The sequence below is a fragment of the Urocampus carinirostris genome, chromosome 19 (genome assembly GCF_059441175.1).
Source record: "Urocampus carinirostris isolate Australia breed hairy pipefish chromosome 19, RoL_Ucar_1.0, whole genome shotgun sequence".
Lineage (NCBI taxonomy): Eukaryota > Metazoa > Chordata > Actinopteri > Syngnathiformes > Syngnathidae > Urocampus > Urocampus carinirostris.
The window spans coordinates 19697395-19713743 of NC_142367.1; the positions used below are offsets into that span (position 1 = coordinate 19697395).

General features: G+C 41.7%; 1 protein-coding gene and 1 long non-coding RNA gene across 4 annotated transcripts in view; one reads left to right on the forward strand and one right to left on the reverse strand.

Moving 5' to 3' along the window:
* Positions 1 to 16349, reverse strand: part of ankfn1b (ankyrin repeat and fibronectin type III domain containing 1b) — a 155116-nt gene that overhangs the window by 18985 nt on the left and 119782 nt on the right. For all 3 annotated transcript variants that reach the window (XM_088322934.1, XM_088322933.1, XM_088322935.1), the window contains 2 exons: positions 4735 to 4957; positions 4318 to 4525 (listed from right to left, as the gene is read on the reverse strand). In XM_088322934.1, coding sequence (XP_088179060.1) covers positions 4318 to 4525; positions 4735 to 4957 — 431 coding nt within the window. The remainder of the gene's footprint in view (positions 1 to 4317; positions 4526 to 4734; positions 4958 to 16349) is intronic.
* The window catches only part of LOC148347638 (uncharacterized), a 47221-nt gene that overhangs the window by 14500 nt on the left and 16372 nt on the right, over positions 1 to 16349 (forward strand). The gene's annotated exons all lie outside the window — the stretch shown is intronic.

The window sequence follows — 16349 nt, forward strand, 5'->3', positions numbered from 1 at the left end:
GTAATGCGTTATTAATACGATTTTCATTAACTCTACTGTCGTTTATTGCATGTTGAGTTATTGTGTTATTCTGCTACTCTCTAAAGGCACATCATGTTTTATAGGGGTGGGACAATACGCTTTGGTCACAATTCAATTGTATCACGATACTAAGATGCCGATTCGACGATTTCCAGATTTTCAATAGTTGCAATTCTACAAGTATTGCTGTTCAGTATAATTGATGATTGCAATTTAATTCTCTTTCCTAAAAACAAGTAACTGAAATCATTTACTTCTGGGACAATAAACCTAAATGATGTTTAAACAATGCACATCAGTATGTGCCAGTCAGTTATTACAACTGGGACAATGACAATATAACGTGCTACATAATTTCATGGACTGAAATGTCAACATAACACAAATGTGGTCCTTTTGATGATCCCATTTCCAGTTTATACTGTGAGATGATTAAATTAAAAAAACAGCACAACCGTAAGCTAACAAAGTCAAATTATGAGCCTTATAACATATTCTTTAAAACCCTGTGCTTCAGGTAAACACTGTTGTCTGATATGAATCTTTAAGGTATTAAAATACATCATTATTGCAAAAACTGCTTCTAAAAGAAACCAGCTGGACTGTGAGTTTTAAAATCGAAGTGCTTGAAATTCGAGTTTTACAGAACCTTGGATTGCAGATAAACTCCATTTTCCACTTCTGTTTGCTTTCCCGAATTTATACATACTGGATATGACATCACAAAATTCAATTGTGGGGAGAAATGTCGATTTTCAAATCGCCAGAAATAAAATCACTATATATGCATACATTTATTGTCTCACCCCTATCAATCCTGTGGAAAAAATCTGCCTTGGACAGTACCTAAAAATGGAGGAGATCGTACTTATTACAATTTCCAATGACTGAACCAAATAGCTGCACATTCCAAAGTTTCCCACAAATATTAGTATTGGTCCCCATGCAGTAAGGCCTGTTAGTAATTGACACCTGAGCAAGTACCGATATCAGGTCCGGATACCAGCCCATTTTAGGGTATTCATGAAGGTTTTCTTTCCTTCTGTGGTTTTATTTTTTTACAATTCAAAAGTTGACACTAGTCAAATGTCAAAGTATATTATTACGACTTTCCATTACATTAAGGTGGGGTCTACTTTATTGATGGTGCAGGGGGTTCATTTCATGTTTTTGTTCAAGTTTGAAATTTAAAACAAAGTTTTGCCTGACAAGTTGACTCTTTCAACTCACTGAGTGTTGCAGATGTCAAAGTTCACTGTAATTCGGCTGGTTGTGAACGGTAACACCCCAAATGGTTGAAGTCTGGAAGTGCAGCGTAAACTACAGTTTACTGTAAACTGTGTAAGCCAAAGAACAAAGCGATCAAGGTTTCCCAAGACAAAAAAAATAACCCCAGCTCTATTCAATCTTCTTCAGTGGGCTCAAAACATCAATCTTCCGAATTAAAGCTGTCCTGCGCATAAAGAACCAAAAACAAAACGCGGTTAACCGACAGAAAACTCCAAAACACGAAGCAACAAACGAAACAATGCAAACTGACTGTGGGAAACCCTGACGAGTCATTTTGGCGGCCGCAATAAACATTTTGACTGAGCTCCCCTCGCGAGAAGGAGACTGCGTGAAAAGTGAGAGTGGTGGGCGAGACCGTGGCTCTTCTTGGGGAAAACAAAATGGTGGGAGCATACATTCATGTTGCCGCTTTTCTTCCCCTCCGAAAAGTACTGGAACATTTTGATCTATTTAAATCAGGAACCGCAGCGCCAAAGAGCCTCCACCGGCGGAATGTTTGGTCTCAGAGGCGCTACGGCTTGACTGAAACAATGTGGACCTTCGCACTCATTTATTTCACCCGGAATGAACCAAAACAATCAGCGGAGGGGAGTATAAAACGCCGGTTTGGTGTAATTGAGGCAGGGACGGTCGGATGACATCAGAATATGGCACTGGTAGCTAGCGCTGATTTACTGTATCGGGCCGAGGGAAGACAATAGCATATTGTCCTTCTTTTGGCATCTCCTCACTCAGCGAGTGTTTAGGACTGGCGTGAGTCTGTGTTTAGTCTGCGTGGCCTGCGTTTGTTCACAGTGGATTCCACTGTTGAGCGTTAGATTCCACTGTTGACACTAAGTTTAAAGCACTGTGTCAAAATGTCCATCTGGCTGTTTGATTGCGCGGCGGCTTTAGCGTCTCCTCGTCAGCTGCGGGCTTTTTCGCACACTCGGGCTCCGCTCGGTAAACGCCACGGCCTGCGTTGAGGTTTGAGGTAGGGGTTCAAGCTGAGGGGCCGGGCTCCCGGATCCCCGTTTGGAAACGGACCTCTGGTTAACCGAAATGTTATCGATATGACGTAGTGCGAATGTGTCATCGCAGGACACTGCGTTTTTTATTCAAGGATTTATTAATTGTCACAGGTCGTGTTTTAACGGCATTAGCTAGTAAAGGTGAGGCAAAGTTTGCAAGCAGTGTGTAGGTGACTCTGATAGGCTGGTGTATTTTGTCAGACAAACAAGCGTCACAAAAGACGAGTGGTGGAATATTTGTAAAACATCCAGTATTTCCCTGATTTTGAAGGAATTCGACTGGAAGAATGTAGTCAGATTTATTTGTAAACGCCAAAATTAGGAGAGGTTTTTCTGATGTTCAACAACCATGCTGGTGAACATGTGAAAAAGGTAGACATTGACCACATGTATATATTTTGGCTTTGCCCAAAAATACAAGCTACTGGGAAAAAATATGGTTTGTTTAAAAGAAAATAATACAATATGGGATACCCTTTGTTTTTGTTCCCCCCGCCCCCTTTGTTCTTTGGGTGTTCAAAAAAGATAAAAAGCACAATTAAAAAAAACATCAGTGTGCCCAAATTATATGTGGAGCACAGCTATACAGCCGAGCTAGTATTTTAGCAGCTCGTCACATGAAGCAGAAATTCATCAACATTTGAGGAGAGTCAGAAAAGCGCAAAGAAAAGCTGATCACCAGAGAGTGCTCCGTGGTTTGTTATTGCGTTCAGTGTTGTGCCTAATTTCGACTCCTGTACATAATCTCACTCCCCTAAACGTGGATGCGCACTCGTTTTAGGTCTAAAAAAATCACAATCAGGTTTTTTTCCAAAATTGTGCGGCCTTACCGAGGATGCAACTCATTGGTTATGGTCATATTTTTGAAGGCAGGCTGTTGGGTCCTAGCTGCTAACATAATGCTAAGGACAGAAAACACTACGACATAGCTAACAACTAGCAGGAAAAACTCCTTGTTAGCATCAGATGCTATCAGAACATTGGCACTGTTGATCTCGAAGGAGACATTTTGCTTGGCCAGATCAGCAGTTGCTCTCGTAATGAAAACAAAAATAACTGCACCCTACACATTGGTCATATTTATGCCTCTTATAGTAGGTTTCCTTGGTGACAGTTGCTGTTCAAGGTCTTTATTGATTTCAATGACACTAAAAGAAAATAAATAACACCGCTGTGTGTTGGACTATATAGTTAGCTGACAGTACTATACGATAGTTCATGGTCACCAACCTTTTTGAATCAAAGCGCTACTTTTTAGTTGCTGATTAGCACGAAAGACTACCAGTTTGCTAGCCAAAAATCACATTACTTTGTTGTTACTAGCTGGTTGTAATTATTAAAGGTTAAAGTAAGCTCAATCACTAAACATTATGCCAGTCAGAAATTCTATTTCCTAGAAGATCCGCAGACTATTTAAGTAGTCTTAGGGGAACAACTGGTTCCCGTTGACACCATGTTTGAGACCCCTGCTCTGGTTCACATGAAAAACCATAAATTGCTTCGTTATACATAAAACACAACTATCTAAAGGGGCTCATTTTGTAATGAACTTCAGCAAAATGGAGTCATTGCTTAAAACAACCTAATCATATTTTATAAAACAACTGAAAGTAACTGGGTATTTTTCTTAAACAACTTCAATTGTGTATAACTTATTATGAATGAAAACAAAGTAAAATATTGGGTAGGATTGTTCCTCTTAAAACCCAAATATCTAATTTTCTTGGGAAAAACCTTCCAGAAATAGTTCAAATTATACTGTTCATAATCACCTAAAAAATACCGTATTGTGCAGAATAACCTCCCATTTTTTTAAAAGCGAGTATTGTGTTATAAACCACCAAAACAACCATTTGGGTTGAAATGATCCCCACGATTGCACAAGAAATTGATCCAAGTGGCGGAATGCTTCATTTTGCACCAAATTTAAGTGTTATTCGTGCGTCGACTTATTTTCAAGCACAGCTGGAGACGCACGGTGCTTTCCTTTACTCACAATGGGGGCTTTCTTTGGCACCGGCGCGGAGCAAGAGTTTGGCCATTGGCACGTTGTTGGTCATGATGGCGATGTCTAGGGGCAGCAGGCCCTCGCTGTTGGGGGTGTTGAGGTCCAGTTCCTCTAAGCTGTACTGGGAGAGCAGCAGCTGCACCAGATCCAACTCCTGGTGCTCCACCGCCTCAAACAGCGCCTCATTGCTCTGAAACTGGGACACAAACACGGTCTGTGGGGCGTTCAGCGAGAACACTGGCGATTCGGAGCCGTGAGTTCACACACCCGCAGTGTTTAAACTTGTTTGGCTACTAAAGAAAGGAGCCGGTCAGGAGCGCGTGACGCTAATACCTCCGAGATCTATTTTTAGACAAGGACGCTCCCCGCGATTATTATTTCATCCCTCGCTCGCCCCCGACTCACGACGGTGGTTTTGCGCAGCCTCTCCTTGTCTCCTCCTCCTCGTCCTGACGCCACGCCGTCCTCCGAGGCGGAGGGATTGGTGCTCACGCGGAACTTTCCAGACAAGTTGCGGTAGAGGCGGCGCGCTGCGCTGGGCGAGGACAAGCTGGCTGTCTTGCGGGCCGGGGTCGGCTGGTGGGCCTGGTCCCCCCTCATGGGCTGCGTCATCTTGGATGAATCGGCCCTGCCGACAACAAAGGAGGAGAACGCTTGACCACAACGTGACGTTCTTAATCGGCTCCCGCTAGACTAGCATGACTCACGTTGCCGTAAATATCAGAATTATATGTCGGTTGTTTTGAAACCGAGAATTGATACAACATGTGCGGCTGAACCCAAAATGTTTCGGTTAACATAATTTATTTGAATACATTTAATAGCTTGGAATCAGAGAACATTGAGTGTTTTTGCTGGGAGTAAGACTGAGAAGACAACTAGGGATCAAACAAAAATGCTTTTGGTTTGTCAAATACTCATATCCCAGACCTTAGGGCAAGGGTCTGAACTTTTTTGACCCAAAGAGCCATTAAAGCAAAACATATTTCGATTTTTTTTTGGAGAGAGAGCCACACTATATACTTTAGGACAAAATTCAAAAAAAACGCCAAACACGCTTTCCAAACAAAAGCTTATTCTTCAACACATTTTATTTCACTGTGTGATGTTTAGTGATTTGATCTAATCTATGAAATAATAATGCCAGAGCCTGTGTCCCATATACCGCAGTTACTTGGGAATGTTGAGGCCCATTTTGACTTTAGGACATTTTTGTCCCAAATGATTGTTTCCAAACAAGGTGCAGGCAAAGTTATTTTTGTAAAAATGTCACACAATACTGCAAACAAGAATACCAATATATTTCCCTTTACTGCAGACATCACTGGGCGAAGAGGAAAAGTAATGCGTACGCCCTGTGTATAGCTCCACCCATTGCTTACGCACTACCAATCAAACTGCTTGAGGGGTTTTGCTGGAGCTTCTGGGTATTTAGTGTTTGTTATGTGGCTTTTCATCATAAAGTGTTTCAATAATGAACATAGTTTAATGATCTTCCATATAAGGGATTATTTAAGAATTTACAGGGTCTGTTGGTCTGACAACTTGGCTGTAAGCTGGAGTTAAAATTGGTTCCTATATAAATGTATACGTATTGAACCGAACCCGGTAAGCATTTCAGATTGTTTCAGCTGGCACAACAATCAGCTCAAAATGGAACACTGCATTAGGTAATTGTGCAATGTAAATCTAATCTCTAAGCCTTATGTACTCATGAAAAGGGCCATATATGGCCCGTGAGCCACATGTTTCCAAACCCTGCGGTGTTAGATCAGGAGGTAGAGCGCTCGTCTTGGGATCAAGAAATCGCAGGTTTGATTCCCGGCTCCTCCGTGTTATTTGTCGAAGTGTCCTTGGGCAAGACACTGAATCCCTAATGCCATAAGCAGGTCATTGCATGGCTGCATGTGTGTGTTTGAATGGGTAAGTGTGGAGCACATTGTAAAGCGCTTTGGGAGGTCTTCATGGACTTGAAAAGCACTATATAAATGCAGACCATTTACCATTTAGAGGCTTTATTTTCCAGAAAGAACTGAGAACAGCTTCACCCTACTCTTCAGTAGGTCTGCACATTATCGACATTATCAAAAATCGACAATGATATTATATGATATTTCAGAAGTGTCTGCTCAGTGGTGTCGGCACACACTCGGCCGCTGATGGAAATGTCAGCGGGGGGGGCTAAGGGTGACAATGACAGCCTTCCCCCCACCAAACGGGAGGGGGTTAGGGGGTTTAAATGAAGGCCTCAAGTGATAACTTTCAACAGCTTTCTCTCCTTCTGTTCCTTCCTTGTGCGCCCCTCTGACTTACCGTATCGTGTTTCGTGTCTTCATCAACCGTCAATTAATCCGTTATAGTGATTGTAATAGACTGTAAATGACACACACTGATTTCATCGGTTAAACAATCCGTCAAGGCGATGTGTTGAATTACATTTGGCTAAGGGCGCTTAGCCAGGAACAAGTTGAGGCTTTAAAGTGAAGAGAATCTGGACTTGTATCTAAAATCGATGTCCAGGAAGACAGATTTAATTAAAACACTTTCAAGTTTCGGACATCGGGCTGACAGATCAGGGAAATACTCTTGTTCTATCAAAACTCTTGGAATAGGAGGTTCGGTACTATATGGATACAATAGAAAGACTGACATTCAGAACTATTTTATAATGTTGACAACAGACCAAATCTTTGGGACTCAAAAAAACTCTGAATATTCAGGATAGGATAAAATTATACCAAAGGAACTCCATGTCTTGAGTCTCTAGACTATGTCTAAAACTGATTCAATCACCAGTAAAGCAGACCAAATTTAAGTCCTTAAAGTTCACGTAAAATCCACCTAAAATCCCAATCGAAGACGTGCCTAAGGAAATTGAATGCTGTTCTTGAATATTTAGAGAATATGGATGGTTGTGGTCTCAGGACAAGCAGAAACAGGCTTTTTCCCAAAGACCATCAGTACCCTAAACAAAGGTGAAAAATTGTGAAAATATATAGCTTGTGACTTATTTGGGAATTGTTGATACTGCTAGAGTTAGTGCACTACTTTGTATTGCACCATTGTTACGATGCACTATTTTGGTATTGACTATTATAACTTGGCTAGTCAAAGGACGACGTAGGAAATATATTTTTCCTATTTGTTCTGACACTTCATCTCCTTTTTTTAATATTATGTCTTTATTACTCGTTTATCCTGGAATGCCATGTCTACTCTTGTTGCATATTCTATTCGAAAAACTGTAAGTCTTTAAAATGAAGACAATGTTTTTGACATTTCCAGACACTTATGTGGAAAAAAACAAGACCTGAATCATAATGCCCAAAACCACACACATCTGAATGTCTTCAAGACACAAAACAAAGAAACCGAAGTCTTGAATCAAAGTCCCAGGATTGACCCTTTCTCAAAAATGTGCTTTAGAATACAAAGGGGAAAAAAGTACAAGACCTACATTTTGGAACCATGTCAAGTACTGACTAAGAGAAGTCTAAGGAATCAAGCAATAGCAGTTTAGTTGTTGGTTTTGTTTATAGAAAGACATTTGAATGCTTCACTGTCCTGGACCTGATCGCCTTTATTTGGACTTGAGTAGTTGATGACTTCAAGAATTGAAAAGGTGAGCGTCCGACTGCAATCGTCTTTGGTTCGGTTGTAGAACACAAAGTCCCTTACATGAAAAATCAAGAGGCCTAAAACCAGAGGCGCTGAACATGCTTGGGATTGGACCGCTGGGCACCCGAGAACTTGCTCGCCATCAATCACTTTGGACAAGATCATTAAGCCAATTGCAAAACCAGCAAGCCCAGGCGTAAAGTCCGGCACTCTTTGAAACAAGGTAAATATAAATCAAGGAGTCGTGTCAGGACGGGCCACTGTCCCATATGTCAAAAAGCGTCCATCGGGGACACGGGCAAATTTGTCAAGAGGAGGAGATCTGTAGGAAAAATGTTATTTATATTCCTTCCCGGCTCTGTAGCGCCCGGGCACGCTCACAAACACAAACCCTGGCCGCCGCAAACGCGGACCCCTACGACAGCTGACAGTGGCCCGCATTGTGGCCTGTCGAGGCCCCCTTGCAACAGGCCCTTTTTCACGGGGGGTCGACGCACCGAAAATACCCCCCCTTCCCACTCTGGTCCCATCCATCTCCACTACCTCCCGTAATAGACGCCTTATTTTAGACATCCTCGTGTTCCCGGCCGGGCCGGACCTATTCCGGCGTTCCAGATAAAGCGTGGCAGGTATTTGGAATAATTTTTCCATGGGCCTGGCCCGGAAGATAAAACGAGATATATTTGTAACGCGTGTGCCGGGATCCCATTTCAAAGAGAAAGCCGGTTGGAATCCGGCCCCGGGCTTATTGTTATTTGCCTGAGATGGAACAGATGACTTTTTCTTTTTTTTCCTGTCGGCAGGATGGTGCCCCATCACTCTCTGACGACATCGGGGAGTCTGCGTTTTCCAATAACTAACCATAAATACTACAAATCATACTACTCTATTTACACTTGACAATAACAATGTAACAAAAATCACGTTCTTAAACACTGACGGTTATAGTGCAAAATATGTGTTTACAACTTTACAAATACAGTAATTAGACTGAAAAATTCTTACCAATAGGACTGACAGTTCCATCCACCTTTCCAAAACTTTTCTCCCCCAACTAAATCATCCAGCGTTTGTCAGTGGTATCCCCAAGCCAGCTGAGATACAGTCTATCCATCATGTCTTGGGTCATTATCGGCTTCTCCTGGTCGTGGAACATGCCCTCAAAACCTCACAAGGGAGGCCTCCAAACTAGACGCCCGGGCCAACTTGACAAACTCCTATCAAATTCCTCAGTTCTATTGAGAAATGTATACACCGACAATCTTTTTTTCTTTCTTACAATTTTTTGGATCATGCATAGTGCACATTACCGCCTCCTACAGTAAGAGCTTGGCAATATTGGGATTTTTAGTATTGACACGATACAAGTAAATATTTAATGATCATTGAATAATTGAACACCTCTCTGCTTAGTTTATAATTACATTTAAAATAGGCACCAACGTTTTTCTTTTTTTGCTGAATAACTACAATGCGAACTTTGACGGAATCAAAATATCTAGACGCTTCCGTTACAACTGTTTCAAAACAAAAGTCAAGAGAGGCGAACCAAAAAAATGTAACGAAAACACAATTATAACAAAGTTGCGATGACAACTGCAACTACAATATTTTTTAAAAAGGAGCCAAAGTGCAAATATTACAATACGATGTAAAAAGCTTTAACAGTATATTATACATATATATAAATCCATTTCAACCACTGTTTCAGAACAAAAGTAAGGACAGTTAAACCAAAAAAGCAGAAATACTTTCAACAGTGCTTCATTTCTATCCCTTACAATACTGTCGTTTTTGTACTGTATTAATCGCCCATGGGTCCCTAAAACGGATGTGATGCCAAAAGTAGAAGCAAAAATGTGATAACCATAGAAATGAAGCTTGCGATTATTAAGAAATACATAAAATGGCACATACATCACTACCGTTGCTAAGTTGCATGGCTGTAACCAATCCTCTATCAAGACTATTGTTAAAAATAAGAAGGCGATTAAAGGCCTTGCATGGCTGACGCTGCTATTTGTGTGTGTGTGTCTGTGTGCGAATGCATAAGTGTGAAGCACGTTGTAAAGCGCTTTGGGAGGTCTTCAGTGACTTGAAAAGTGCTATATAAATGCAGACCATTTACCAAATACAATACAACTAAAACACCTATATTCATTGCACAATATTTTGAAAATAAAGTCAGTAGTGTAAAAACAATTTCATTTGCAAACTATAATGTATGTATAATCGAATGAGCCACTAACAACATGATGGGAAGACTTTCAATCCGATTCAAGTACCGGTACTTGCTCAGTATCGATATGATATTTGGATCATTCCACCCACCCATATCCTACAGAGCTAAAGTAAAACTGCCGGAATTGCCCTTGCCGCAGACCTGATTTTCAAAAGATGGGATTTTTCATCTTTATTTTTCCAAACGTGATTAAAAATGTTTATATTTTTCCCAAGTGCTTGGCAAAGGCCTCGGGGACTAGCTTAATCGTCGGTCAAACGTTTATATATACATTAGTAATGGGTTATTCCTTATTTTACTGATTGAATTACACGATGGTGTTTGCTAAAATTATCCACGGCACCGACTTTCCAGCGGCGGAGGCCGCTTGTTTTCGTTGTGAGCGAAGAATGGAAAGATGGCGAGTGGAGATTACTCGAAACGGGGCGAAATGCAAACGCTTTGCAGACAGTGGGAGGACGACGCTGCAAAAGTCGCACGCACGCGTGTAGAGTACGCCGGCCCGCTGCTCTAAATGTGGCTTGTAGAAGGAAATTCTGAAATCCGAGTCTTGGCACCAGACAGGCTGGAAGCAGGCAAGCTTCTGGACACGCACACACACAGAGGGAGCGAAAGAGAGAGCATGGTGGGATGGAGGCCTTTATTACTAGATTCATTTAGGGGGTTGCTCTGTTGGCTCTTATCAGCTTAGAAGCGACGTGAGGCCTCGCCAACACGGTGACCCGCGGCGTTTCGCTCGCTCCGTCGGCATGGGGACACAACAAAAACGTGTCTTTTTTTTGGTTAGATATTAAAACGCGGGCTTGTGTGCCGCCTACTTCACATTGAAGTTTTGCTTGACGCATTGGTCGGCCGACCAAGACAATCAGATTGGGTCTGATTTCTCATCCAAAGCCCAGTGTTTGTACACAATTTTCATGGCCAGATTCAGGCACTTTTTAAGGACTTTTCAAGCCAATTTTCCAATGTCTTTAGTACCATTACAATAAAACATCCAGTGTGAATCATGTATTTTGTAGAGCCAAAAATATGTCTGCGATTTACACGTGATATTTAATCTTGCGGGCGTATTCATCAAGACATGAGTAAATTGCGATTATATTTGTTTTCGAGAAAAATCTCTCCCTATATAGGTGTTGGGTAAAAATGCTATGTAGCTTACATTTTCAGTTGCAGTAAGTTCTTTCCTTTATAATTTACCACTGGGTAGGCAGCACGGCGGCACAGTGGTTAGCGCATGTGCGGCACAGTTCATGTCTTGGGAACCTCCTGCGTGGGTTCAAATCCAGCTCCAGACTTCCTGTGCGGAGTTTGTATGTTCTCCCCGTGCTTGCGTGGGTTTCCTCCGGGCACTCCGGTTTCCTCCCACATTCCCAAAACATGCATTTAAGGTGACTTGGCCGGTCCAAATTGTCCCTAGGTGTGACTGAGCGAGTGAGTTGTCTGTCCCCGTGTGCCCTGCGATTGGCTGGCAACCAGTTCAGCGTGTCCCCTGCCCACTGCCCGATGATTGCTGGGATGGGCTCCAGCACCCCCGCGACCCTACTGAGGATAAGCGGTGAAGCTAATGAGATGAGAGATGAGAAACACTACCTTAATGTTTTCCATAGCTCATAATAAATGTCCATAACCTTTGCTATATAATACCTGTGTGTAAGAGTAACATGTACCTGTTCACTTGGGCGTGACCCGTAGGTGGCAATGACGCTTTATAGGGCGATACTGTATAAACCAATGTCAGCTGCCCACAAGAGATAAAAAAAAAAAGGCAATGGCAAAGCCAAGCCACCAGAGAACAGTGTCTGCGTCATATTTAAGCAGTCTTAATGACAAACATGGCAACAATTTCAAGCATTTACAAACACTTCACCCAGAATTCAAGCACTTTTCAACCCTCGGAAAAAAAAAATCAACCTTAAAATGTAAGCATTTTCAAGGATTTCAAGCACCCATACAAACCCTGAAGGCTGCATTCATAGAGGCACGCAGTTTACGGGGTGATATGACGGGTTTGCAGAGTTGTCTTTAAGTGCAAGCTCTATTACCGTATGTGTCAGACATGGAAGTCAGTAAATAAATGAGGAAAGTAAAAATGATAAGCAACCTCATTAAAAAATTCTTGTGTGTAAAGGTTGCAAAGGGTTGGGAAATGTCCAAAGGAATGATAACATAGGCGAAATTATGGTTAACAGTTTCACTACCATATAAGCATTTTCTCAAGATGAGTACTTCATATTGGGGTTCACAGGGTTAGTACGCGTGCTTGAACTCCTTGAAAATGGAAAAAAAGGATTGAAAAGGGCTTGTAAATACTTTTGCCATGTTTCCCAACAAGTCCGCTTAAGAATGACGCCAACACTGCTTTGCCATTGCATTTCCTCTTCTCTCGCGATCAACAGCATCTGGCATTAGTTTATAAAGCATTGTCGTATAAAGCTTCATCGTCCGCCACGGGCCCTAGAGGTCAGGTGCATGCTACACCTAAACAGGGCACAATGATATGTGTATTAGGGCAAGGATTGCATATCAATTTTGAACATTTTTTAAGGGCCATGCAAGCAATTAAAATTGTAAATTGTAATGGAAAAATCTTACTGAAACATAGTACTTCATTATCTTATTTTTACACAGCATCTGTAAATCCGGAGAATTGCCTCAAATAGGCTACTCGGGTGCTCACAGGGCAAGCATTAAAATGGTCAGGGCTTAAAAAGGTTATGTGTGGTGGAAATACTGTATTTGTGTATAATGCACACCCCTATTTTTTTTATTAGAAATTAGTATATAATTTAGTTCAACTTGATCAGCTTAAACTAAGCATTGAAAAGGACAAATGTTGAATACATGCGGCCATGATTCAAATCATTTGACAAATATGAACACAATACCGACAACTAATTGACAATGTATTCATTTCATGTCCTTCAAAGTCTGATTCATCATCAGATACACCAAAGAGTTGTTTCCCTGGTCATACGTTTAGATCTTCCAGTATGACTTTCCATTTTTGCCTTCCTCTAACATTTGTCTCTGGTACTGTGAATAAAAAAATAATGTGATGATGAGATTAAATCTAATGTTTGTCACACAAGAGTAACATCAGTACTCCGGCCCCCACAAACTACACTGATTTTAATCCAAACTAGCACCTCAATACCTGGGAAATCTCACCCCAAATCATTTTCTCTTTGGATACCAATCATGCAGAACACACTTTTTGACTTCAAAACGCTGATTTTCTCCCATCATGCCTGATATGGGGGCTCCCTGGTGCCACATTGGAGAGCCCTGTTCGATCAGGTTCTTCTTTCATCATTGCAACAACGCGATGAACTTTTCCCGCGCTTTCCGGCGGCGCATCTGCTGCCGGTCACGGTTGTTTCAAAGGGTAAGGCAACCTTGTAGGTATTAACTGGTACACGACCCGCTTTGAAGTGCGATCCGTGTGCATAATTGGCGAGCTGCGGGAACAAACGGCGAGAGCGAACGTGCGCTCTCACGCCGCCCCTCACCTCTTTTTCCTAGCGCTCGTTTTATCTCGTCCTCTCCCGCTCGCTCCTTCTCCGGCCTCTCCCTAGGGAGGCGAGCGGAGGAGTGGGCGGTCCCTTGTATGTTTAACCTTTGGGGTGGGCCCGCTGTGCTGAGCGAGGCTTGCCACCTGTTGGTGCGTTGTGTGCAAGCAGAGGTAAATCTCTTCTTTTTGATGAGGACAGACAGCGGAGTCGCCATGGGGATGTGCCACTGATGTTCTCAGGAAAGGCAGTCGGGGATTGGGGGGCATCATAACACACACACAGGAACACTACCGTGCAGAAAAATAGGACCCCTTCTCTGTCAAAGGCTCGGTGACACCGTGTCTCCCCCGGGCGATTGAGGGCCCAGCCTGGGTGGCTCCAGGCCTTGTCTCTCAGTGTGAGTGTATGTATCACTCCAAAGGGGTCCCCGCCCGGGGCCGCCATATGCCACCCACCCAGCCGTGGAGGATGGAGGAGAGGGAGGGAGACAGAGGTGACCCCTGGCTGCCGACTCGAGCCACCAGTTGGCCCATTCTCTCAGTCGCACGCCGATCAGGCGCCATGTTTAAAGTCCCACGGCTGTTTATCTGGCGGAGCGATGAAGGGAGATGGGGGAACAGGGGGGATCATGGGGCTATGAAATGAGGCATATTCTCCTAAGATAAAGTCCTCGTAAACACTGACAAGAAAAATAGCACAATTTCCATTTATAAATAATGGATATTTTTTGTGTATCATATTACGGTAGTATATTATTTTACTTGTGCAATGAAAATATCTCTGACCAGTATCCCAAAACATTAAATGCAACATCATGTCTTTGTTTGAGGTGATTTCACTAACAGTATTAAGAGTTTGAAGCAGTTGGGGTATCAAACAGGTCTAGGGGAGTATGAGATCAATCACAACCTTCATTGTTATGCCGAACCACTTCTTTGGTCACACCGGAGCATAACAGCAACAGGAATGGAACTAAGATTGTGGCGATGAGAGCGCCAAATACTAACCAATAGCAATGGTGAGGATGTTATCAGATAGGCAATAGATGTTATCTCATTATCAATTTTTTTTTCATTCACAGTACCAGAGACTAATGTTTGAGAATGGAGAAAACAAAGTTGTCCTGAAAGATATTAATAAACACAAAAAAAGTACAAGTGAAACATCTCTTAAATGTATCAGATGATGAATCGGAATATGAAGAACATGAAATCAATTTTGTAAATTTGATGTTGGTATTGTGTTCAAAATATTTTTAATCATGGCTGCAACCTTCGTCTCTTACAATGATTAGTTTGAGCTGAGAAAAAGTGAAATATGTTATACCTATTTAATTTTTTTTTAAATATGAGGTGTACCTCATACACAAGTGCGTCTCATATACGAATAAACACTGTAAGTGGGGTCAATTTACAATTTCTTCACAATGACACAGCCAGTTGCATCTCAGATGGTCTTGCTATTCCATTTAAGTGATTTAAGTTGTCTTTGATTTCTTTTGAATCCAGTTCATAACACAAATATTTGAACCAAAAGAGCACCGCCCCCTACTGTACTAAAGGCAAAATGATCCAGACAATTTTTGGAATCACTTTTTTTTCCCCTTCCACAATGAACTCTTTTATCTGATGTACTGTACGTCTTACTTTTCCATTACACAGACCTATTACAGTTTTGTGGTGTTCCTTACAGTAATTGGTTTTGTCCAGTACTGTATATAGTTTAACAAGATTTGTACAGCAGAGCTGTACATTAAGGATGAGAATAAATGGGTGATATAAATTGGTTGTTGTGTTGTGTTGGATCCCTTAACCTCTAGTATCACAGGGGCACCATTTCCTGTGGTGTGTCTTGGTGCCTGGTGGTACCGGTCCGTCTCCAGGCAGATAGTTACACTTGTATATTTAAAATAGGAAGAACTGCGAGGCCCAATTTTACTAGACTTAAAAAACATAAATGGTATGCTTTTTTTCTAGGTATAGTCACTATGTATTGTTTAATTATAGCCAGTCGTGTATCAATAATTAGCTGGCACTGTCTGTGGTGCTGAAATAGTAAATCTATAAATCTTGTCTGGTCATCTGAGACGAGCCTAAAGTGTCAAGATTTTACAGTGTATGCAGATTTAATTCAAAACAATAAGCTTTGCAGCTTCCTGGGAACGGTGCATTTCACTGTGGCTTTAATGAGATATATGATAAAAAAAAAAACTCTCCAACCCTTATCTAGATGCCTCGGAATGTTATCAAAAACCACTTGTTTATTTAATGATGGCATTTTCCTGGATAAAACGATCATTCCTCATTGGTAAATGAGCTCTCTTGGCTTCAGGATTCTCTCAACGGACCCAGTCTGTGTGTCTCTCAGCATGAAAGGCGACAAACAACTAAATATATCATCAACCCTCGAGCTGCATTAGACTGCTTGAGGTCCGTCTGTATGTTGTTGGTAAGGTTGTCATTAGACATTCCTAATTTCAGGGTTCGTACACCCATTACATGGACAAATTCAAGCACTGTTTAAGGACTTTGAAAGGCAATTTTCCAATTTATGCATGTGAGTTTTAATCTTTCCTGTGAATTTATCAAAACATGAGATTTTTAGTTCTTAATTGCGAATATGGTTGTTTTTCAGACAAATCTCTC